At 36.5% G+C, this 25,541-nt stretch overlaps 1 protein-coding gene across 1 annotated transcript in view; it reads left to right on the top strand.

Moving 5' to 3' along the window:
* LOC111056515 (ankyrin repeat and SAM domain-containing protein 1A) overlaps nucleotides 1-25,541 on the top strand; it is a 128,200-nt gene that overhangs the window by 41,815 nt on the left and 60,844 nt on the right. Inside the window, 6 exon segments of the mRNA XM_039439129.1 lie at nucleotides 4,584-4,813; nucleotides 7,229-7,421; nucleotides 13,584-13,791; nucleotides 14,795-15,106; nucleotides 17,631-17,816; nucleotides 19,703-19,945. Of these exon segments, the coding sequence (XP_039295063.1) occupies nucleotides 4,584-4,813; nucleotides 7,229-7,421; nucleotides 13,584-13,791; nucleotides 14,795-15,106; nucleotides 17,631-17,816; nucleotides 19,703-19,945 (1,372 nt within the window).

Genomic DNA, 25,541 nt, shown 5'->3' with positions numbered 1-25,541 from the left:
CTTCATCCTGACTACTATCTTCTTCACCTTCTCCCCATCCTCACCCTTCTCCTCCTCCTCCCCCTCCCCCTCTACGTGCTTTTTTTCTCTCCACATCCTCCTTTATCTTTTCTATCTTCTCCCTCCTCCTCCATGTATTTCAACTCCTCTCTCCTCCTCTTTCTCCATGTATTTCATCTCCTCTCTCCTCCTACTCCTCCTCCATCTCCTCTTCCTCCTCCTCCCCATTACCATCCTCATCACCCCTCTCCACAAAATTCTCATCTTCATACACTATCCTCATACAGCGCATTATTATAAATCCACATACTGTACAGTAGTAGTCTGTAATATAGGAAACAGCGTCCTGACTTGACACGTGTCACCGTGTATGACGTATTGGCTGTGCACTGCACTGCTTGCACTGTTGTACATGTTTTGAGAGCGAATGTCATCGATATCCTGTTAGCTGTGCCTGCTGGCGGATGGATTGAGATGGCACTGCCTGATAACACAGCAGTCTGCTTCACTGGTTTCGCATTTAGGCAGCATATATCTGAATGACATCTGGTTTGCCCGCTCTCCAGTATCGAGTATTGAGTATCGAGTATCGAATACGCCCCCTGTCTTATCTGATTTGCTTCTGTCAGTCAGTTTGTCTATTTCAAATGTTCTCTGTTTCCTTTGGTTTCCCCTCCGATTCTCCTTGATATTATATAAATCAATTTATAGATAGATGTAAATCAATTAAAAAGATTAAATAATAATAATAATAATAATATCGAATGACCTGGCTGGCGAGTCTAGTGTCAGAGTTTTCAGGTCGCAACTGATCAATTTCAGGGCCTCTGACATGACCTAACGACTGCTTTTCAGGCAGCCGGGACCGACGGTTAACGTGTCCATCCGTCATGATTAAATAATAATACTGAGGGTGATGCCCACATAAGCTCTTAGGCTTGTGCGTGAGTAATGAGTGAGAGGGATGATGATGAGAGATGACGATTACTTTTTAGGTAGTCGGGACCTACGGCTTATCGTCTCCTCCTGAAGACGGGGTGGCCGTATGTATGTATGTGATTGTGCTGTGGTCAAAAACTGTTGCCCCGGTTGAGGTTCTAACTCGGTTTCTCTTGATTATTAGACCGGCGCGTTATCACTTCAACTAGCCACCCAAATACTCGTTATAAAATAAAATAAATCAAATAATTATTAGTCAAAATGATTTCATACTGTATTAGGAGCTCGTCTCACTTGCAAATTTACATGTAGAAAGTAATTCGAACTCGAGCTTATCTCAAGGAATAAGAATAAGGAAGAAACAAATTCATGTAACCATCCAACAAAATAAAAATAGCTACGGTAGTGTTACAAGATAATATCATAGAGAAACAATAGCATAAGTAGATATCCCATGGTATAGGGCGTTTATGTCGCAACTTTTACTGTTATCTCAAGCTGAGAGTCCACGTAGTTCTTTCCTGTGAAGCTTTATGACGCTGACAGTCTCTTATATTGTGCTGTTCATACACTATTACCTGGTCAAAACAGTAAAAATCGACAATAATCCACAGTAATCGGCTTGGGATAACAGTAAAAGTTGCGACATAATCGCCCTCTACTATGGGATATCTACTAACGCTATTGTTTCTCTATGATAATATATTGAGTTTGATTATTGGAAATCTTTATTTGTTCCACAGAAGAATATGCTTGCTTGTTGGAATTTCTCACTTGAAATAACGACACATTATACAAATCGCCTCAGAATAACACACACTAGAGAAAACTTTGGATTCAATTTAGTTGAACTTGAAACTGAATACAATAAAGTACATTACAACACGAATGAACTCAACCTACACAATGCAAAAGCAGCTCAACTCGAAACATCACTCACAACTGATGTCAAATCAACAAACCATAAGCTGTTTACTGACTCAGGGTATGCACGTATGTGCAAGTGCACGCGAGACCATGCATGACCACGCGTGCAGATGAGAAACAGAATCTGGAACAACCAGAACACCTTGTCAACTTGCATGTTCACGCGTACAGTGTGAGTGTTTCTATGTGTGTTTTTTTCTCATAGTGTGCGTTGTCATGCATGGTCTCGCGTGCACTTGCACATACGTGCATCCAATGTCATCATATCCTTGAGCGCGATGTTCGTATAGCGTAAGACTGTATACAGCTTCAAACAATACTATTCGATTCAACACAAAATAACACACTCATTTCAATAGAATATACTCCAACACGGCCATCTCAAATCAACAGAACACAAAACTCACAGTATAATATCAATCAACTCATAAAAAGCGTTCTAATCTTTGATTACAAGATATGTGTAAGAGTACCTCATCATTATCATCGTCATCCTCCTCAACACTCACGTACGCCTGAGGCTTACATGGGTACCTATAATATCAGGAAAACAATTATTACCTGACATGATAAGGAGATGCATTACTACCGTACTTGAAACCAAATAAATTGGTAAGTTGGTATTTTTTCGAGATTGGAGTTAAATTTCATGTAAAAAATCATATTCTAAACAATTGTCTTCTCTATTAAATTTTTACGTCAAAAATATATTGGACCTTTGACAATGAATCCCATGTGATAAGAAAGCATTCTCCAGTCAGTGATTAAATATTCTGTACTTTACACATTGATGTAGTCTGCAATTCGTCATTCTAGAGTAAAAATTTGATGCAAAAATATATCCTGCAAAAATAGTCTCAAACAAAAAACATCTCGACTTCAATCTAGAAAAAAAATCCCTACTTCTTCCTCAAAACCCATTACCGGACAAAGGTATTGCGGTGGATATCGTATCATTGTGACGGTCAAATAGTCAGCCGTTGCAACACTGAGTATCATTCAATTTCCTCTTGGAAATTCGTCGGCTATCCATCCATCACTCAGCAACAACTGTATCAACAATTCACTCTGTCCATATGCTGCCAATGCCACACTCATATATGAATAGCTCGGCAAATGCATTTCCCAATATGGGAAATATTACACTGGCCTCCTGTTTATTTGCCACTGGCAAGGAATACATGTGTGACAGAGAGTGAGATATCAATGCATGGCTGCTGTGGGATGAGATGCTAGGAGTTGTGACTATTATGCGAGGTGGAGTCCTCTGCTAAGTACTAAGAAATTAAGAATAGTGAGCCAAATAAATCAATAAAAACGAGTCTTTGCTACTAAGACATTCCACTCTATATTGCCCGCATTCTACAATGGAAGATATTTATTCTGCCAAACCGGATACAAAAATATACACATGATCTCTGGCCTTCTTCTAGGATAGAAAGATGTTTTTCACAGCTGATTTTTATTTGAAATATGTAAATCAAAGGAAAATTTGGATAAATATCAAACTTTCCTTGATTTTATAGAGCCCAAATAGAGAAAAGTTGTTCACGTTTAGCTGTTTATTTAGATGAGTGTTCTGTGGATGTCACAAAAAATAGTTTCATTCCGTCTTCTGATTGAATATAGTTCTTTGCCGATGATTGTGTCTTTAAAATTAATTCCGTTTGTGTTTCTGAGCGGTTTTTGAGCCACTGCTATAGTGGGGAGAGAATTTCAAACTGTTAGAATTGGTTGAATGGAAAGCGTTGTTGTATTTTTTAAAATTGCTAACAGTTTAAACTGAATCTCACTAAGAAATCAATTTTATTCTTGTAAGCATTATTATACCTATTGATGTTGCAGAGAGGTTCTCAAAACCCTGCTACAGTGAGATTCTCTTTACCAGCATTCTTCAATAAAATAAAAGCTAAGCTTTCCCCTCAATTAATGCTGACAATTTAAAGTGAATCCAATCATAGGAAACAGTTCTAGCATTCTTTCTAGAGATACTATCAATAATATCCATCGCTCCCAAAACACATCTGCGGTACCATACACAGGAATCCAAAGAATAATTCTAGTCAGAGCACCAGGTTGAAATTTCCAGAGGGTGAGGAAGAGAAAAAGGAGAAGAAAGAGAAGAAGGAGGAGAGGGAAGAAAAGGAGGCGGAGGAGTATGATGAGAGGGAAGAAAAAGATTAGATTAGATTAGATTTCTTTATTTATGTATGTTACAATATTTACTGGCTTATACACTAATTTACATTAAATGACGGTAATGCTAATTATTCAACGAATTTTAAAAAGTATAAATAATTAAACGATGAGAATAAAGATTGAATGCAATAAGAATAACGATAATATAATAATGATGTAACTTCATAAATCGGCGGTGTTTCAACAAATAATTGTCGATTCTCTAAGAAGGATATAAAATATCCTCCCCATTAACACACGACCAGGAGGAGGAGGAGAAGAAGGAGGAGGGGAAGAACGACGAGGAGAAGGATGAGAAGAAGGGGGGAAGAAGGACGAGGAGAAGGAGTTGGAGAAGAAGAAGAAGGAGGAGACGTTTGTGAGTCCATTGGAGAGTTTCCAGTCAGCTCCGCCAAGGAAATATCAATAATATTCCTATTAGAACTCATGAGCGTTATATTTATACTGTCTTAAGACACATGTTATAAATAATTTCTTCCTCGTTTATAACCAATTTTCTTCTGATTGTGTGTTGACAGAGCGGTGGTGGAGACTCTGCTGGCAGCCGGCATGGATGTGAACGCAGTGTCGTTCGGCGGCACAGCGCTGCACGAGGCGGCACTGTGCGGCAAGACAGAGGTGGCACGCGTCCTGCTGCAGGCGGGCGTCGATCTGCGTCTGCGCGACCAGCACCATCACACTGTGCAGGACCTGTTGCGACAGTTTCCGCCGCACACCGCGCCGCATGCCATCAGCAACATGATTTCAAGTAAGTTGACACAATAAGAAAGGTGGCATGCCATTTGCAATATGATTTCGAGTGAGTTGAGACAATGAAAGAAGGTAGCATGTCATCAGCAAATATGATTTCAAGTGAGTGAATGATTTCCAGAAATTGAGGATCCAATAAAGAAACATTCATCTTCCCAAGATTTTAAACAAAAATAACAAAGTATGCTATTATTTCCTACATAATAAGGGGCGATAGGACAAGTTTATCTGTTCAAATCTCCCGTTCACGATCATCGGTACAGAGTACCAGCCACAAAAGAGTTATGATGTGAAGCACGGGTACTTACTAAAACTCTAATAGGTATCAAGTTTTCTTAATATTGAACTATATGAAATAAAAACTCGGGTAGTGAAAGTGTAAAGTTTTAGTGATAAAACTTGAAGAACCTTATCCTATACTATTAAACGAGCAATTTCTGTTTATATATTTAGATGTTTATATGTTTGTATTACACCAGATCTCGAAAACGGCTCTAACGATTCTCATGAAACTCAGAACATAGTAGGTTTATAATATAAAAATTCGATTACACTAGGTCTCATCCCTGGGAAAACTCGCTGAAGGACGTTAAAAGGATTTATTCATCCCTGGAAAAACACCTGTTAATTTCGTCGTCTGTTGATGATGGAAGTGAGAGAGCGAGTGCATGTGTGTGGGACTGAAACAAAATTATGACTCAGCTGTTGAACTTTTGTAATCATTCAATCAGGTACTTAGTGCCGGTTGTACAAAAGCCGGTTAAGTTTTAATTGTGATTAATTCCAGTAGAACCAATCAGATAAGCTATCTTTTTGAAATGGTCTTCTCTGTTTTGGTCCACGTGAAATTACTCAGGGTTAAAATTCAACATGCTTTTGTGAGAGAAATTTTTGCATTCCTCTGGGAATTGATCTCAATCCTCTGTGATTAGATAGAACCTTTCTGTATGAACTATAAATATATTATAATTTCTTCTTTCGTAATAAATTTTATATGCTTTTGTACTCCAAAGCGGAGCTCGGTGCCCCGATATTATAATATTTTAATCTATAAACTTGAATGTGAATAGGAAATGACATTGATTAATACGGCAAGGCAGAACATCCAAAAGGATCTCTCTACCGATAAAAGCCATAAATGAATAAATAATAATAGAACTGCGAATTTATTAAGCTCGTTTACTTGTCTGTGGCGTCAATATTTGACAGGTGAATTCCAAGAGAACGATAATCTTTTGAATTCAGCTCCCTCAATTGTTTAATTTTTGACCTCGAAGCCCGAATTTTAAATCTCCTAGATGTTTCACTATTATTTTTCAAATTTCATAATTCTCAGTAGATACAAAAAGACCTTGTTATTCTTTATTCAAAAGACTTCAAGGTGAAATTTTCTATCTGTTGAACGTTTGCCGAAGTTGATCTGTTCTGGAAAAGTGTTTGGAATGCACCAAATTTCACATCTCCCGTCGGTACAGAGTACCTGCCACAAAAGAGTTCCGATGCGAAGAACGAAAAATGTTGGAATCATGTTCCTTCCACACAGAAACATGTTGAAAACCACTCCAGTACATGGATTGCCCTGGTAGTGGAGTACTCAATTAGAAATGAACCATTGACTTTTTTCCAACTGTAATTTAAATGTATCAAGCCAAAAGTATATACTTTTCAATTGTTATATTGTATGAGTTTTTTTAAATTTTACACCAGACACAGAAATGTTGTGGTATTCCTTCATATTAAGGTGAGATACGTGAATAAGATGTTCTTAGTTCCACATGCTATTTATTCTATCCAAATAAGTTTCAACGCTGAGGGTGTCATCTTCAGTGGTGTTATCTCTGTCTACAGGTCCGATTTCTTTCCCAAAGTAGTAGAACTATCAGTAGGATCGTTTTTACTTCCCAAGCTCCGACTTACAACGCATACACTCCAACTCCGTGACTACTTGGATGTCTTAACTTCGTGAATAGCTCGCTATAGACTGAAATATTTTTATATTTAGCGTATGGCAGATACACAACACATCATCATATAAAGCTCATGAGTCTCAAATGTCTACAAATTATACAGTATACACTACAGTATATTATTTTCAATTCTTTGAGATGTTGTGTAGTTTTCGGCCAGGAGAACATAAGTTTGTCTGACCGCCATCATTTGCTAGTCCATTTAGACTGAAAGATGATTACCTACTACTAAAGATGATGAAAAGTATTTATGCTCAACACAAAAATACCACTGAAGATGATGCCCTGAGCATAGAAACTAGTTTGGATAAACTAAGTCAACTGGCAATCTGACAATATCTTTTTCTTTATACTTTTTAATTGGGATTACACTTTTCCTTCTATTCTTTACACTTTTCTCTGTATAAAAAATATTTTTAATTTACTGAATATTTTTGTTTTTGCAGGGCACAAAGCAGCTTTGAGCGGCGGAGACATGAGCGACGACGAGCTGCTTCGCTGTGACTCGAGTCTGCCGCCCATTCCGGTGCCCTCGCTCGGCTCCCCCTACGAGAATGTCCGCATGCCCCCCGGGGGGCCCCCCTCTCACTCACCCACACACTGGCATCGGAGGGTGTCAGCGTCGTCTGCTATCTCCATGTGAGTTCTGCAACAAATTAAAAATTATAATATTTTTCATTTAAAGTATTTTTTAGATATAATCTATAAGTTTGATGCAAATGCTATTTTGATATCCATTCATGTAATATATGATATAGATTTATAAATTCAGATATATTAAAAAAAATAGTACAATCTAGGGCCGCATGCTCAATTTAAAGAAAAACTAAAATGATTCAAAACTAAAATGAAACTAAAAACTAAAAACTAAAATGATTCAGCAGTTTGCTTTAAATGAACGCACCCCCCCTCCTATAAATTTATAAAAAAATCAGCTTCTACAACCCCTTCATTTCCAACGATTTCTCAACACTGTTGACCCCCTGTGCACCCCTGTAAATAAATATCTTATCAAGACTTATAACTGATCTTAAACTTATCTATATATTAGCATAGAGAAACAATAGCTTAAGTAGATATCCCATGGTATAGGGAATTTATGTCGCAACTTTTACTGTTATCTCAAGCCGATTACTGTCGATTATTGTCAATTTTTACTGTTATGTTGGGGTGATAGTGTATGAACGGCACAATTTGAGAGACTACCAGCGTCACACAGCTGCATAGGAAAGAACTACCTGAACTATCGGCTTGGGATAACAGTAGAAGTTGCGACATAAACGCCCTATACCATGAGATATCCATCTACCCATACCATCTACTTATGCTATCGTTTCTCTATGATATTTTTATATCTTTATTAAAACAAACAAGTGTTGAAAGTAGATAGTAAAAATGTGTTTAAATAATACGTCCCAAAAGTATTTCCTATTTAACTGAGTGTTGGTATCTGAAACAGTTGAAATTCGAATTATTATTATCTGCTGTTTATCTTATTCCAATGTAGAACTTAATTCACTAAAATAGATGCATTGTAGAGTTATCATCCAATGACAACACATCCCAGCTCATATCACATACTCCTATTAGTGGTACACACCTCTTCAAATCAATTGAATATCAGACTCATTTTGTTTTACAGGCTGATGCATGTCAATTATCTATGTTAATGATCATCCCAGAATATTGCATTCTCTTTCTCTCTTATAAACTACAATCAAGTTTCAAATCAAACTCGTATTAAATTTCCTACAGTTTCCAGTACTATTTCTATTTCTGCAAAAATACAGGCTGGAACTTGGACGAAATATTCTTATAATTAGAACAGAGTTTGAATTATTTGCAGACGAGCAATGAACGTAGGCAGTTTTATAAGGGTTGGGGAGGGTGGTTTAGGGGGTGCAACTAGGGGAGGCTTGGAGTGTTTGCATATGCTTTAATGAAGGTTGGCTTCTTGTTGTTTTTCAGTGCCGGTAAACTTTCTCATTTAGAAAGCATACATAGTGTCGGCGAGGTTCTTTTTAGGGGATGCTTTAGTTTGAGGGAGAGGCCGGGGAAATAGAGTGATAGAGAAACTGGGAAGAGAAATAAGGGGGGAAGTAGGAGGGTGGAAGAGAAGGAGAAGTGAGAGGAGAGGAGGAGAATTGAAGCAAGTCCACAAACATTGACATTCCGTTTTTCGCGGACGGGAGATTCATTTGAAACTGTCAGCACTGGTTGAATGGGAAGCGGTGATGTTTTATTATAAGGAATGCTGACAGTGTTCAAGCTTCAGCCTACTTTGGATCTGTTAGAAAAAGTTGAGCCTTGGATGGGAGAAAAGTGTATTTTGTATTTTAATAAAATGTGCATTGGGAAGTTGGAGGTTGGGATCAGCTTGGGAGGTGGGATGGATTAGGAAGTACTGTAGTATGTGAGGCTGGGAAAAGAGATGAGAAGTTAGGTTAGAAAAATGTGGAAAGAGAAAATGAATGGGAAAGAGATGGAGGGAAGAAGGATTGATTGATTGAGTACTTTATTTATGTAGATTACAATATATACTGGCTCATACACTTATATACAATAGCTTAAGTACAGCAAAATTATAGATGAATTTACATAATATAGACTAAGAAAATAATCATTGGACTTTATATGATATGAAAAAGCAATTTGTAATATAATAACTATAGATAATTATATTGTTATGCATCTACATAAATTGGCGGATCTTTGGACATATCAATGTCCATTCTTTGGAAAGAATATTAAAAATATCCGTCCCACTAACTCTCTACCAAAGGATGAGAGGTTGGTAGTGAGATGAAAATGGAGGAAACGAGGGAAAACTAGGATAAAATGGGAAATACGACTAGGAAGAAGAGCGGAAAAAGTTGGGAAGTATGGTTAGAAAAAGCGCGGGAAAAGAGGTAGTGTGATAGGAAAGAAGCGTGGGAGAAATATGGAAATTGGTTTTAGGAAAGAGAGATATGTTTTTTAGGTTAATGAAAAGGAGTAAGATTAGAAAAAAAAGGTGAGAAAGATGTGAAGTATTGAAATCATAGATGAGAGAGAGAAAGGGTGAAGAAGAAGAGGGGAGAGAGTTGAGGAGAGATAAGGGAAGGATCCAAGGAGAGAGATAATGTAAGCTAGAGATAGCTAGAGAGAGAGAGTGAGAGAGAGAGAGAGAGAATGAGGGAGTGAGATTGACATAGCCAAGGAGATAGCGATACTAAAGTTTAAATATGAGATCAGATAAAAGTTGGTATTACAATTTGAGATATAGGTATCACAAGAAAATATATTTAGAGAGAGAGAATTCAAAGAAGAGTATAGGAAAATATAATAAGGAAAGTTTCAGAATTATGTATATTATGGATATAGATATAGATAGAAAAAAATCATCAGAGAAGAAGGTATATATGGAGTGAAAGAGAAGAAACAGTAAACAATATAGATGGAGTTGGAATATTGTTGACATGAATGCTTAAGAAGTAGCAAGATAATATGACAATATTTATAAGATTTGAAGACAGCATGGAAATGAGTTTGAGCACAGAAAAGCACATGGAAAGATAGAAAGGATTGACTGAGAAGAATGAGTGAATGTTGGATGAAGATGGAAGCTAACTCTGAAGTAGCGCGGGAAAAAGACAGAAAGTGAGGTTAGAAAATAGCGCGGGAAGGAGTCAGTACACAGTACTCAGGAAAGCGCGGGAAAGAGTTTAACTTTGGTGGGAAAAGTTTCAGTGTAGATTTTTAGATTTAGTGACGCTTGCCTGCATCGGTTTTAAGGTGGCAGTAAAGGAGGGGAGGAAATGGGTGCAAGCTTTGTTTTAATTTCGAGTCAACGTTAATCAGAAGTTGTTGAAACGCTCCAACTGAATTCACTTCGCAAGATGAGTGACGCAAAGTAACCTAACCTCAATGTTGAGCGCCATTTCTAATTTTTTGTGGCTTCCGTTTTTGTTGAGCCATTTTGTTTGTTGATACTTGAACATTGTTAATTGTGCATTATTCAACAGTACTCCCATCCAGAATCACGCCGTGCTTTAATAACCAACTTAAAACCTGCTGTTGGTATTCAGTTTGCCATGTAAATTGCAAGCGGTAACTTGCTAATTGAATGCCCTGTGCTTACAAGAAGTCAGCACGCTGCTTGCAAAGCACATATCAAAGTTTTTCTGTGTGTGCCAAGTTGTAATCAATGTTGAGTTTTTCTAGAGTTGTGGATGGTGATGAAAATCTAACAGAATGAATTTTGTATGATGCCACTGCAAAGTTCAGAGCGAGCACAGTAGACAAATAGCTTGCATATTCCATACAAGTTTTTGTTGGCTTTTAATCGTGAACTCTGCTAAGTAGATGGTTTAATAGATGGCTGTGGCTGTGATGTCTCAATTTATTCCAACTTGAAACTAGAAATTCTATTCATTTGAGACACTAAGTTGCATATTCATGGAGTGTTCAAAACTTATTGAATATACATATTCGACAAGACCAAAATAGTTATTTGTGCAACTAGTGCGCAAAGTGACAGTTTGCTGCACCGAAAGAAACGTTTACGGCTCGGGCGGAATGGTTTCTTGAGTGCAGCAGAGGAACTTTGCGCACGTATTTCACATTAAGTTTTTCCTACAGTTACCATTGAATATGAAAAGTGGGTAATTATGGGTAAAATTGCCTGAAATGCATCAAATGTTTTTCTGTGTAATTTTATTATTGATAAAAACCTTAATCCTAAAATCCTAAAGTCCTCGTTGTCCTTGGTTATAATATATAATGTAATAATTAGCGCGTTGTGCTTCGTTGCACGTCTGCTCACTATAGCAGCCCAGTCACTGTTACCAACTTCATTTTGATTTTGCTGCACTGTTGCTCCATATAACCTACTAAATATTTTGCGTTGCCATGTTGCAAATCTGGAGTGCAGAAAAATTTTTCCCGCACTAGAGCGGAAAAGTGATTCTTTGCGTTCTGTAATCAGTGCAGCAATGGCCACTTTTCAACGTAACTGTAGGAAAAGAATAGAATCTCATTGTTTGTAAATAAAAAAAAAATCATGCATTCTTCATAAAAATATTGATTGATATCAATCGTATCAGTTGTTCAGAACCCGCCCATTGCTGTGCTCCCATTCGTCTCTCATTATTATCATAATAAATGAAAAGTGTAAATTTAATGTATTGTGCTCACTATAACTTTAGTGTCCGGTTTCCAACTGTTTCCCATTAGGGAACTTTGGACTATATACAGCAAGGTGGAACATCCCCTTGGGTCTCCCACCATTGAAAGCCATACGCTAATAATAACAATCATCATCATCAGTCATCATTGACTATATAAATTGAGATCCATGTGCCTGCTACACCGTGTTGGATGGGTCAGTAGTACTTGTTAATATCATCATAGAGAGAAGATAGCAGAAGATAAAACCGCTTCCCGATTGCTCGACATCCTCCCAAAGTTCCAAAGTTATACATCTACTCAATCTCAATCATCATCCATATAATTACTAACGCACAACTCTAGAGCGCCTTTGGGCTTCACCGTCAGCAATGAACAGAGATTCTACAATTTGAGCACGATAGTGAGTAATGTGTTATTTCTCTATAATTAATAAGCACAATTTTGTGGTTAACAATTTTGGCTTTATTCATTTTACAAATTTGTTATGAAAGCTGATAAGTATAGCTGCAAATTGAACAAATCACTACAAAATGCTCATTTTCTATCACTAATATGTTCCATAACCGCTTCAATGCATTATTTACACATTTACACACAATAGTAACAAGAGTAATAGTAACAAAGGGTGAGTATACATGAAATAACAGAGTTGGATTGGTTATAGTAGGTGGAACTGCATTGAACAGCATATTACATTACGTTATTTAAATCAAGAGAGGTGAGTTGGTCAGTTGCAGTGGCTGGAAGAACAACATTTTTCAACCAGGTAACTCCCGTGCTATCGAATGGACACGTTAAACTATCGGTCACGGCTTGAGTGAGATGTCTATGAGGCCAAATGAAGGTTCTAATATTATAAATGAATGGCCTTCATTCAATTATTCATAAAAAAATCCAGTATACAAAGCACATCATTGTAGGCATTTTTACCCCATGGCAAAGTGCCGCCTGGGGGGGGGGGAGGCTTTAATGATACAGGGTGTCCCATGAAAGGTGTAACAGCCAAAGACCATAGATTCCACATGAGATTTGCAACAAAAAATGTTCAGTGAAATTTTCTTATTTCAACCTCAGTTTTCAAGATATATAAACTTTCCGATATTTTTGAAAAACGTCAATAACTAGAAAATTATCAGTCAAAATGCAATTGTAAGGAAATGGTGGGAAAGAGGAAGAAATTTCCTATAAGATTCATATAATTAGTGACTTTGTTTGGCGTTTTTGAACTTTTTATGAGCGTTCAAACAGTTTGGAATTTGGCTTTGAAATCGACGAATGCATTCTATTTAACCTTGAGAGCTCATAGAGAGTTCAAGAACGTCAAATAAAGGAACAAATTATAGAAATCTTATTGGAAATTTCTTCCTGTTTCTAACCATATCCTTGGAAATAGTTTTTATTGATGGCTTTCTAGTAATTGACGTTTTCCAAAAATATCGAGAAATCGATATACCTAGAAAACAAAGATCGATATAATAAATTTTCACTGAATATTTTTTGTTGCAAATTTTATGTAGAATGTATGGTCTACAGTTGTTACACCTTTCGTGGAATACGCTGTATATTCAGGCCATAGGAAATGTACTTTCACTTTTTAGTTGAAATTTAATTATTTTGTATTCTGTGTTGCAGTATGTCAGACAACAACAACAGTGGCCTATCTAAGTCGCTGATGGACTCTAGCTATCTGTCGGGCAACGAGCTGAGTTGCCCCCGCAATCACCGCGACTTGGATCAGATGAGTGTCTCCTCCACCGCCTCCAGTACGGGTCCCTCCCCTTCGCCCTCGCCTCGCGATATCTATCTGCCCATGACGCCTACTGGGGGCAGTAAAATATCGGTAAGCTCGTGGTTTTCAATAGCATTTGAATTGGTTTTGATGAGCTCAAGTGAAAACTCATTTTTTACCATCCACCTTGCTCTTCCTCTTTACTCCCCTCCTCCTTCTCCTTCTCCCACTTCTTAATATCCTCCTTCTCCTCCTCATCATCCTCTACCGCTTCACCTCTTTCTTCTCCTCCTCCTCCTCCTCCTCCTCCTCCTCCTCCTTCACCTCCTCCTAAATTTCGATTGGTAAACCCAAAAAAACAAGTATTGAAAATTTTGGGAAGAACATTTTTCACATATCCATGATGTTTCAATGCTTTCATAATTTTTTGTATTTTGCAGTTCTAATAATTCTCATTTTCCACAATGGAATGGCTCCCCGGAAAAACGTTACAAGCGCAATTTCTCAAATGTTACAAGAACTAAAACAAACGTTTGAACGTTAATTTTTTGGATATTTTAAAAGTATTTTAACAACTTCTCCTACCAATAACTACTGTAAAAGTTATAAAATTTATCAATAGATGTTACTACATAAAATCAAATCAATTTATTCTCACAATTTACGAATTTTCTCACAAGTAATACAGTACAGTTACAGTACATTTATATACACCCTTACGTTGTGAGAGACTCACATGTAGGCTCCAGCCTGTGTTTGTAAGGGCCTGGCGTAATTCGCTGAATTTAAAATCGATAAACTAAATTATGAAAATTAATATTATATTAAACTAAATTTGAGAAAAATACATATTAAAAATATTATATGAATAAATGTTGATAAGCAATGATAAGCATGATAGGCAATAGAACGAGGAACGTTCTTCCATAAAAAAAATCGAGTATTAAAATTTTGGTGCTTGTAACATTTTTCCGGGAAGCCATTCAATTACTGATATATATTCAGTATATATAATTCCAAAAAACAAACGAGAAATCAGTTGAAAGTATTGAACATTTTGAGAGGAAAAGTTTTTGCATCTCCATGATATTGACATTTTTTTTGTATTTTGCAGCCAACGCCGCCCAAGAAACCGCCCCGCCGCAACCTGTCAGTGTCGCCCACCCACCTGACCCCCCTCATGTCGGTGTCTATGGACTCGGGGGGCGGTGACATCGGGGAGGGCAGAGGCGGGGGCGGTAGCGTGACTGGGGGGGCCTACGAGTACCTGTTCATGGCACGCAGCGGAGTACGTAGTCATGGCGACCTGGACGAGCTGCATGCAGCCGCTGCCATGGCTGCTGCCGGCAAGCAGCTCAGGCGCGGCAAGTCCGCCGACCAGTATGTTGACATGAGGTTGAGGCGGAGTGTCAACATCGATGATAAGGTAGGCAAACCATATCGATATCCAAATAATACAGTTGTTTTAGTTTTGTGGGATGTAGTAATGTAGTATATTGTTTTCACATTTTACAAACCATTTCACATTTTACATTTTCAAAATACCTAACCTAACTTAAACCAACCTAATCTAACCCAATCTAACTATACATATCCAAATAATACAGTAGTTTCAGTTCCTATGCAATTATTTTTTTATTTTGTTCTCTCAGTTAATAATAATTGATATCTAACCCAACATAAAGTAACGTAACCTAACCATACCGATCCAAGTAATGAATTAGTTTCTAATCGTATGCAGTAATGTAGGCTACAGTAGAATTCCAATTATCCGAACTCCGATTATCCGAACTCCGATTATGCGAATTGCCAATTATTACAGAAGATTCGAATCACTTTTAGAAGAAAAATTTCTGCGAAATTTAGATAAGAGTAAATAGTATATTTAATGGTGAGTTTCTCAAAATTTCCCGTGTTTTCGTGAAAACTCCAACTATCCGAATATTCAATTAACCTGATTCACCTAATGAGGCCGGTCCCAGTTAATTCGGATACTTTTATATTGAAGTATAAAAGCTTAAAATCCTTTGATCTGATTCATGATTATTATTTTTTACAATAGGGTTGCCCATCCCCCTCTAAAACCAATGACATCGTGACCTTTTTGGGACCCCCACCGTCAGATTTTGTTTTTGAGCACCCCCCGTGGGAATTCCTGGCAACAATAATTATTATAATAGTTTGATTGAAACAACAAATTTTATTTTATGTACAATTATTTTTTCAACCTGAATCTGAACAATCAATCTTAAACATTTTTCTTGCTAGGAGATCAAGCAATAACTGAGATTACTCGTATCCTATCACTGAACAAGTGGCGAGTTTTATTGCTCCCGCTATAAGGGTGATTGCTCGAATACGGTTGGACGGCACTAATAACTTCCAATAAAGTCAAATCGTTCTCCGTTGAACCTCAAAATGTAAGTTCATCATCTCTCAGAGATATCCATCTCATCACTCAAACCCGGGCTTGACTATGCAATCTTCAGCTTTGTTTCTCCTTGAGTGTGTGTGATTGCGGGGTTGTGATTGTGCTCGAAGATCGAGTGATACTTCCTTGTGAAATTTACCTTTTGCTTCCAGCGGCTCATCCGTGGTTCCAGTTTGTAAAATATTTACTATTCACTTCTTTAATGTAAATAATCACTTCTATCATATTGTAAAACACATTCTTTTCATCTATTTATCCATATTTTGCGTTGTAAATCTCGCTGCTCTCATACATTTGAGTATATTTTCCAATACTCTGTGTCATGTGGAAGATTATCTTTGGTGCCTGCACTTCCATACTTTCAGACTTATTATCATTGGTATATTGATGTGATGAAGTCTAGAAATAATACTAACCGGTCTGGGGGATCGCCTTTTCCTCTCCTTCAATATTGCATTTGTTAGTTCACTCCAATAAATCTAACTTCAAATAAATGTAATGTAGTATCAAGATTTCTCCCATTCATCACAACATTATCTCCTGATCTAAAAAATAGTTTATAGCCTATCCAGTCTGAATGATTTTGGATCTCGAGAAAGAGGTAAACCTCTATCTCTAACTCAATCTGTTTTAATATTGTGCAATTTAGGGCAACCTTTTCCCGGCTTTAATATAGTTGTATATAAATGCATTCGTTTGTAGAGTAATTTAATCCTGATATATCAGTTATTTCAATAACAGACAGGAGCTTTTCAAGTAATCCCTCATCTATTTAATCATCATAATATGTAATAAAACAAACCAATCCTATGAATAAGGTAGCATTCATTCTCCTCTGAACCCATTATTGAGTCTAAACTTTGTAAATCTCCCTTCAGTAATTTCCCTAAACAACTAACTCCCCATTCAAAATAAACCTACATATAATTTATCGACAATTTGAAACTAAATTAGGAAATTGAAGAAGTTTTGGGCAATAGCCTGTTTTTTCTTTTCCGATCGTTGTATTGTTTGTGCTAGCCTAATAAATAAATTAAATGTTATCAAAATTAAAATGTTGTGCATAAATAAATAAATGGGTAAAACCCATTTTTCCTTGAAACTCCTCCTCTTGTTATACCAACTTAAAATTAACTTGATTAATTTAAATTCAGAAAAATATTTAATCCCCTGTTTACGAATCTATTCACTCTCCAAACTCCCTCTTGTAATCATTCTAAAATCTAATTGAATTTCAATTCAGAATAAAAATTAAAATTGTAAACAGGAAGGAGCTATCAGGCAAACCCCGTCTTCTTTCGCGTCATCTCTTATTGATCTTGGACAGAAAAAATCTATGAATGTTTTAAAAAATCTTTGAATCTCTAGAAAACCTTCTGAAAAGAAATTCTTTTGAAACCTTAAAACCAACAAACTAACCGAGCAAATTGAAACGAAACATCTATCCCCCCTTCAAACCCTTTCCTGTAGTATAAAATTCAAATTCAAAATTGAAACGAAATTGTAATTGTGTGAACAGGAGCTAACAGCGAAAACGCCGGACGACCCTAAATACCAGCCGGTGGCGATTACGTCACTATACGAGAATGTGCCCTTCCGAACCACCAACCCTAGGCGCAAACTGCGACGCATCGGTCATGACAGGGGGTACGAGAACTGCGACCCCTCCATCATCCTGTCCAGGGGGGACCTGCCCTTCCGAAAGGTTAGTCTCCGAATATTAATAAATTATTTGTAATATTCATATACCTTTTTAGTGTAGCTATTTATACCTTATTTATATATATAGTACATATATTTGATAACTTTAGTAATTGATTAATATTTTTCAATTTATTTTCCGACTGGATTAAGTATCTAATCCGAATTTATGATTATTTTGAATGATTCATGCAATATTTGTAGCATTTTCAAACAGAGTAGTATTTTGCCAAGGTACACAATGCAAACGGGATTAGAATATATAGATTTTAATCATAAAAATAATTTTGCAAAATTTCATGTAGTTTCTTAGTAGTGAATTGTATTGAATTATAGATCAGTGATCATGCATTACTGAGTTATTCATAATTTAAAATTCTGTTATACCGGACTCCCCAAATTGAACAACAATGATTGATTGATTCACTAATTATTTCAAGGGGAAGAACTGGCACAAAAATTGAAGTTAGGTGTATACTAATTATCCAAAATTGTGTATTATTGTCCAAAATAATTCTTGAAGTTTTCATGAGTAATATTTGAAGTGCGATACAACGCAAATTTGCATAGGTGCATAGGTTTGCATATATGCGATATAAGGCATGATAATTGACCTACGATGAAGTGCTCTGATACAACAAAGCCTCAGTTTCATTTAAATTAGAAGTTATTCCTCATCCATTGATGGAATCAACACAATAGGAAACAAACTAATGACCAAGACCAAAAGTTTTAAAAGAAAACTTTCAAATTTTTACACACCGTAAATACGGTGTGTCTGTAACTATTCGTCCATTCAAATGAAGGGAATCTAACTATTCTCAATAACCATTCTCAATCAGAATCCACTTCTATAACCACATACCGTATGCTTGAAAGTCAAGTGATCACTATCGTAATTTTGATTAATTCTATCAGAGATATTGTAGATACAGAGTTGAGTATTGTTAATTTGTCAATTATCGTAGAATAGTGGGCATAGAGTAGTTCATAGTAGAGTAATTATTAGTAGGATAGAATTAGACCTGGTTTCGAGGCCACTTATCAAATGTAATGAACTATCAAATCTATAAGTTCAATAGTTTATTAGTTCTAATAAGTGTGTCCTAGAGTGTCACACGGTTTCGAGGATACTTATTAAATGTAATGTATAATAATTATTAAACGAAAATCCCAATTAAATTCTGTAAATCACCCCGAAGACTTCTGTTACTGCAAATATTGACAACAGGGTAAACAGCTAGATGGAAATTCGATGAGCGCTACTATATAAAAATTATTTGTCAGCCCGGGAATCAAACCCAGTACCTCCTAATTGCCGGTCAGGAATGCTTACCCTTACACCAAACTGACAATCTCTGGATAGCAGCACTCATTGAATACAAAGCCATAGTACAGATGGAAATAAATTGGAAGTCGCATTCGTTCAAATACTAATTAATGAATAATTATTATTAAACGAAAATCCCAATTAAATGTTGTAAATCACCCCGAAGACTTCTTCTACTGCAAATATTGACAATAGGGTAAACAGCTAGATGGAAATTCGATGAGCGCTACTATACAAAAATTATTTGTCAGCCCGGGAATCGAACCCAGTACCTCCTAGGAGGTTATCAATATTTGCAGTGGCAGAAGTCTTCGGGTTGATTCACATCATTCAATTGGGATTTTGTTTAATAATTATTATTCATTAATTGACATTTGAGCAAATGCAACTTCCAATTTATTTCTATTATGTAGTCTAAATGTAATGCATTATCAAATCTATAGGTTCAATAGTCCATTAGATTTAATAAGTATCCTAGAAACGGGTCCATAAAGTATAGCTGAACGAAGAGTATAGTTAATCGTAGAGTATAATATTCATCTATGGTTTTATTTGTTTAGGTGGATCCGTTATCACCAGCGACAGCTTCGAACAACGACCAAGCCACTTTCATCTCGAACGCCTACATCACTCTCAAGTCATCCACGGAGAGTCTGCTCAACGGAGACCTGAGAAGGAGCGCAATGACCAACTGCCCTCTTTCTCCCACCCACTATCAGCAGCCTCCCACCCCCGACCATCCACCGCCCTCTGCCATGCAGGCTGAGAGGAGTATACACGAGAGGATACGGCCGTTAAGTCAGGTGGGAATGATTTTAAACTCACTCAATTTTGATAAATTTTTCATTCCAATGCTCTTTGGATTTTATGTGTTATCATTTATTATTTTCGATAGTCATTTTAAATGTATATATTTATCAATTCTATTTAAATTTTTATTCCATTAATCGTGTGAGTCGGAACAGTACAATATGCTTAATCCTTGAAGGCAAGAAGATGAAGAAGAATGAGGGAAAGAAGAAGAGGAAGAAGATGAAGAAAAAGAAGAAAAACCAGAAAAAAGAAAGAAAAAGAGGAAGAAGATTTTTATTTCATTCATGATTTTCAATTATGCAGATTAGGCCCTCCAATCAGGTGAGAATCGCATCATGCCACTTTTAAAGGTTCACAACTCTTAATGAATTTTTTTTTTTACTTTTTATATTTTGGTTTTTATTTTATCATAGAATTTTATGTGTTCGATTGTTTATTTCTATTTTAATCACAATTTATGAGCGGCCTCTTAAGCAAGTGAAAATCAATCCCATTCTCTCGATAATCTCCATGTTTCATTGTTTATTGAGTCGAATTTTTCATATTTATAATTCAATTTTAATCATATCCATGAGCGGGTAAGTTGGCTTAGTCAGGTAAGAATCAAACAATAATGCTGCTTTATTTTATGAGTTTCGTCTTCCTGTCTAGTAGTGAAGATAATATTGTGGTCGAGATATGTATTAAACAAAAATATTTGAAATTGTCACAATTACATTTTCAAAAGAAGCAGCATTTCAGGTTTTCTTATGGAATATTCCTCAATTTTCCACTTTTCTAATTAGTCATATTGCAGTACTAACATTACTCACATTTAATAGGTACGATAACAGTCGTCGCTCAGTATTACAAAGGAAATATGAAATCAACAAAGTCGATCGAAAAAAGTAAGAAAATATGGGGTTACAATATGTGTGATAAAATCATTAAATACTCATTTTCATCAAGCAATATAAGGAATGCTATACAGGAATATATTACACATTTATTCAGTTCTATATTGCTCTGCTCATGAATTACAGTTTTCAAATTCAATGGCTGAAGATCATTCAATTTAAGTATAATAAAGGAAAGACTGTCATACGTATGGGATATGAAAATTATGTTTGACGCATCATCACGTCTAAACTACCGGACTGATTAACTTGTAATTTTGCATATAGCTTCTTGATTAACCGAGGATGGTTATATGCCTATTTTCAATTCTTCAAGATTTTATTACGTCAAGTTTTCAGTTGTCAAGTTTTAAAATAGACCCTTGCGGAGCACGGGTTACCTGCTAGTACTAAATAAATATATAACGAAAAGAAAACAATTTCTATGAAACATTTTCAATTTTATTGTAATCCTATTCAATCCTATTGATCCTTCACAACAATTCATTGAAATGAATCCTTTCCAACAATACATTGAAAGTTTTCAACTATTATGTAAACATGGACGATCTTGAAATGCGTTGCTTGTTTGGTCGATAAGATAACCTCAAACCCAGAGACACATTGACATTTGTTTGCCAGACGCCAAGCAGATCGATATGTTGGGCTATAAAAGCATCAACCCTTCAAACTTGTGCAATTTGTATGCGTTGGTGGAGTGAGGGTTGGTTGAAGGGGTGCATTCACGGTTCCCCTGATAGTTCACCTTATTCTACCTCCCATACCCTTGTAGAATACCCCCGTATTCCCTTGGTAATATTGCTGAGGTAGTCCCTTCATCTTGTCTTGTCCTTGAGTTTCATTTTCTTCATCTCAATATTTGTCTCCTTTTTTGTTTTACGTCTTCACCGTAATATCTTGTGCATAGGGGTTGTATTTTCCTTACTTTTACCTTCTTTTCACCTAATGATCCACTTTCTTATTCCTCCTTCTCTCCGATATTTCACCTCGCAATATACCCTCTCCCCTTCGCACTATTCTTCTGTTCACCTTTGATTCACCTTACCTTCCACCCCCTTATCCTTCCTGTTTTGCAGTCTCCCACCCCCATGTTTTTTCATATCTTTCCTCCATCTTCTCCCACCTCCTCCTTGTCACATTTCTTCATGTCCTCCTCCTCTTCGTCCCACTCCTCCTCATCCTCCTTCTCCTCCTCCTCCTCTACCCTCTTCCTACTCATATTGCCACTCCTTCTCACCCCTCTTCCTCCTGTTTCTCCACTCCTCTGTCCTCCTCCTTCTCCTCTCCTCTACCTTCATCTTCTTTTTCCTATTCCACCTCCTTCTCGACTTACTTTTTCCTCCTCTTTTTACTCCTCCTCCTTGTGCTTTTCTTCCTTCTCCTCTTTCTCCCATCCTCCTTCTCCTCTCCTCCACCTGTATCTTCTTTTTTCTTTCCCACCTCATCCTCCACTTCCTTCTTCCACCTCTTTCTACTTCTCCTTCTTTACTTTCTTCCTCCTTCTTACCTAACCTGAGTTTTGGAGTTGTTTTGTTCCAGCCTTCACCTCCTCCACCTTCTTCTCCTCCTCCTCCTCCTCATCCTCCTCCTTTTCCACCTCCTCCTCCACCTCCTCCTCCTCTTGCTTTCTTCTTCCACATCTTCTCCCCATCACCCTCCTCTTCTCCTCCTCCTTCTCCTTTTTTTCCTTCTAAACTTCCTTCCTCCTTCTCACCGTACCTGAGTTTTGGAGTTGTTTTGGTATGCTCCAGGCTCTCCTCCCCCCTTCTATTCCTCCTCCTCTTCCTCCTTTCCCCTTTTCCACCTCCTCTTCCTTCCCCTTCTCCTCCTCCTCCTCCTCTTCCTCCTTCTTAACCCTCTTCATTCCTTTTTCCATCTTCCTTCTCAGCTTACCTGAGTTAGTGAGTTGTTTTGGTGTGCTGGTGACCAGGGAAGCGTCGTATTAAGATGCGGCAGCGGTGACCTTTAAATGTCACAATAGCCGCATATGCGTCCCAACTCCCTGGCTGCTAGCGGCACAGTTGTCCTCCTGAAACCATCCGGTTAAGATATCGGTCGCGATTTCTTTTTCAAATCCTTCAAATATGCAAATTGATACTGATTAATCTGTTGAAAGTCGTGTATGATTCTGTTTCGAAAGATATCGGCCGCTATTGATGTTTCGAATCTTTGGAATATGCGAATTAAAATTTTTGAATTTGTTGAAAGTATTATTTCTATTTCGAAAGATATCGGTCGCGGTTCTGTTTGAAATCCTTTAAATATGCAAATTGAAGTTGTTGAATCTGTTAAAAGTCGCGTATGGTCCTTGTTAAAATATGAAAAGTAGTCGTGTATAGGTTCTTTCGTATCTTAAAATATGACAATTAAATTCAAATTACTTGTTGAATGTCGTGTTCTGAATCAGTTCTAGCTAAGGGTGTCAATGAAAATCGCATTCGTCTATGATTCTAAAAGATTTAAAATCTTAATTTTTAATGAGTTTGAACAGAATATTTATCTTTTTGAACAGGATATCCTGTTGAAAACACTTGGTTAAGATATCGGTCGCGATTCTTGTTTCAAATCCCTGATGTATGGAAATTGATGAATTTCCTAGATATCTTGTTTTGCATCATTTGTACCCGGTGGTGTCAATGGAAATCGCGATAGAAAATTAGTTTCAAATCTTAATTTCCTCTCGAATGCTGTTCATAGTCGGTCGCGATTTTAGCTTGAATCTCCAAAATAATAAACTTGAGGTTTATAAAAGAAATATTTTGTTTTGTATCAGAATCGGTTTTCAAGTGAAAATCCTTATGTGAAAATAATATATTTTCAGTTTAGAATTTTAAACAACCAAGTCCATTCCAAATCCAAATAAGAATAAACCACAACCAACTTCAATAAATGAATTGAATGTGAAAATAATGTGTAATAATGTGAATATATTTTTGAACTTATATTGAAAGGCTTCATTTATATTTGAAATTAATGCCAAGTTCTCCTTACTCATTGTGAAAGTAGAGATTTTCTATCCTCTTTCATGCAGTTTGTCAAACATTGAAGTCTTGTCCCTTGCTTAATTTAAATAGCCTGAATTAGATTTTTTCATGTCAGGGCATTAGACATCTATTGATTTCAATTCTCACTTGAAATTCTCATTCAATTCTACAATTTCTAGTTGAAACTTATAATTGTTTAATCTTCTTCCAATTTCCAACATGTAATTCATCTTTCAATTATTAGTCTCAACTACTCAACTTCTCGATTTAGGCTACAAAAATGACAATGACTAGAAAAATTAAGGCTCCAGTAATAATAATCTCAAAATCTTCAAAGTTCAATCTTTCATTCTCAGAACAATCTCTTCTTTCATCTCCTCAATTCCCCAATCCATGCCACAATACTTACAATAAACAACACTCAATACATTGTTCTTCGTTCACTTGACAAAAAGTCACCGGAAGCTATGAAATTTAATCACAAAGTTTCCTCAATTAGTTGCAAAAGTTATCAAAAGATCGCGTCATTTGAAACAGGTCAATGATCATGGCTCCATTGGCGGGGTGCCAACAATTGCTTGATGCCAAATTGTAGGTTTTTCAGTTGGACGATGCGCTTTGTATGCATGTTGAGTGTTGATCGCTTACTAGGAAATGAAGAGACTTCTAAGTAGTCACAATCACCATTTAGCGGATGATTCACGGGGTCCATCCTGTTCAAGTAACCTGAATAACAGTGGTTTTCCCTGGATGATTGTATCCATTTCTTGTATCTTCAGAAACTGATATACTCTGTGAGAACCGTTTATTTTTGGATGTGACAGGAAAAGTTGAATTTCATCAGTTTGCACTCACTTTGTTATACGAATATAGTTCATAAAGCAACAATTTTATCGTATTTGTTCTAAACGAGTTTCCTTCTAATCATAAATTCATTGTGATAAAATCCTTTGATGTCGATGATTCCAGAAACATTCACCACAACGATTTAGTTTTCAATCGTGCTAGTGTTATCCTTGTAAAATTTACCGCTGCTGGAGTGACTATCTCTCTTCCCGAGCTATTTAAATCTTTCCCATGTAGAAATTGTAATCTTTTAACGCAGAATACTTGGTGAATGATATATAATTTTTCCACTACTCTGTGTGTAAAAAATAATTCAATATAACTCGAAGGACTGAACAAGTTGTAAAATAATTTCTTAAAACTCGCTACGTTTTCCGCCATTGAGAACCAATCACCAGGTCTCTTCAAGAAATTGTGAATCAATTGATCATTGTCAAGAAATATTATGGTAAAAAGGTATAACCTATTGCACAAACTATGTATTTCTATAACTACAAATCTATGAGACTATAGGATAACTATAACTTCTATCCTGTTAAGATCCCTTGGACGACTTATTCCTCATTTTAAAATATATATTATTTAATAATATAGTTAATGTAAACTACGAGAAGCAACGTAATATTACGAAAGTGAAGTATCATAAAGTACGTTAAAAACTATCTTTTGGACTGATTATCACTGAACATGATAAAAGAGAGTTTAGTGCAAAAACTACATCCTACTATAACTGAGATCCTTACAAACTCGCGTGACTTTCTCCACTTTAAAATGTGGAAAATTTGAAAATACTATGAAACTTTCTTGCCCCAAAAAAGTATTAATTCGTTATCCGTCGCGTTTTCCCGCTAGTGTGAACC

Source organism: Nilaparvata lugens, chromosome 12 (genome assembly GCF_014356525.2).
Source record: "Nilaparvata lugens isolate BPH chromosome 12, ASM1435652v1, whole genome shotgun sequence".
NCBI lineage: Eukaryota > Metazoa > Arthropoda > Insecta > Hemiptera > Delphacidae > Nilaparvata > Nilaparvata lugens.
Note: the sequence above shows the minus strand (reverse complement) of the source record. Positions and strands in the feature narration are given on the sequence as shown.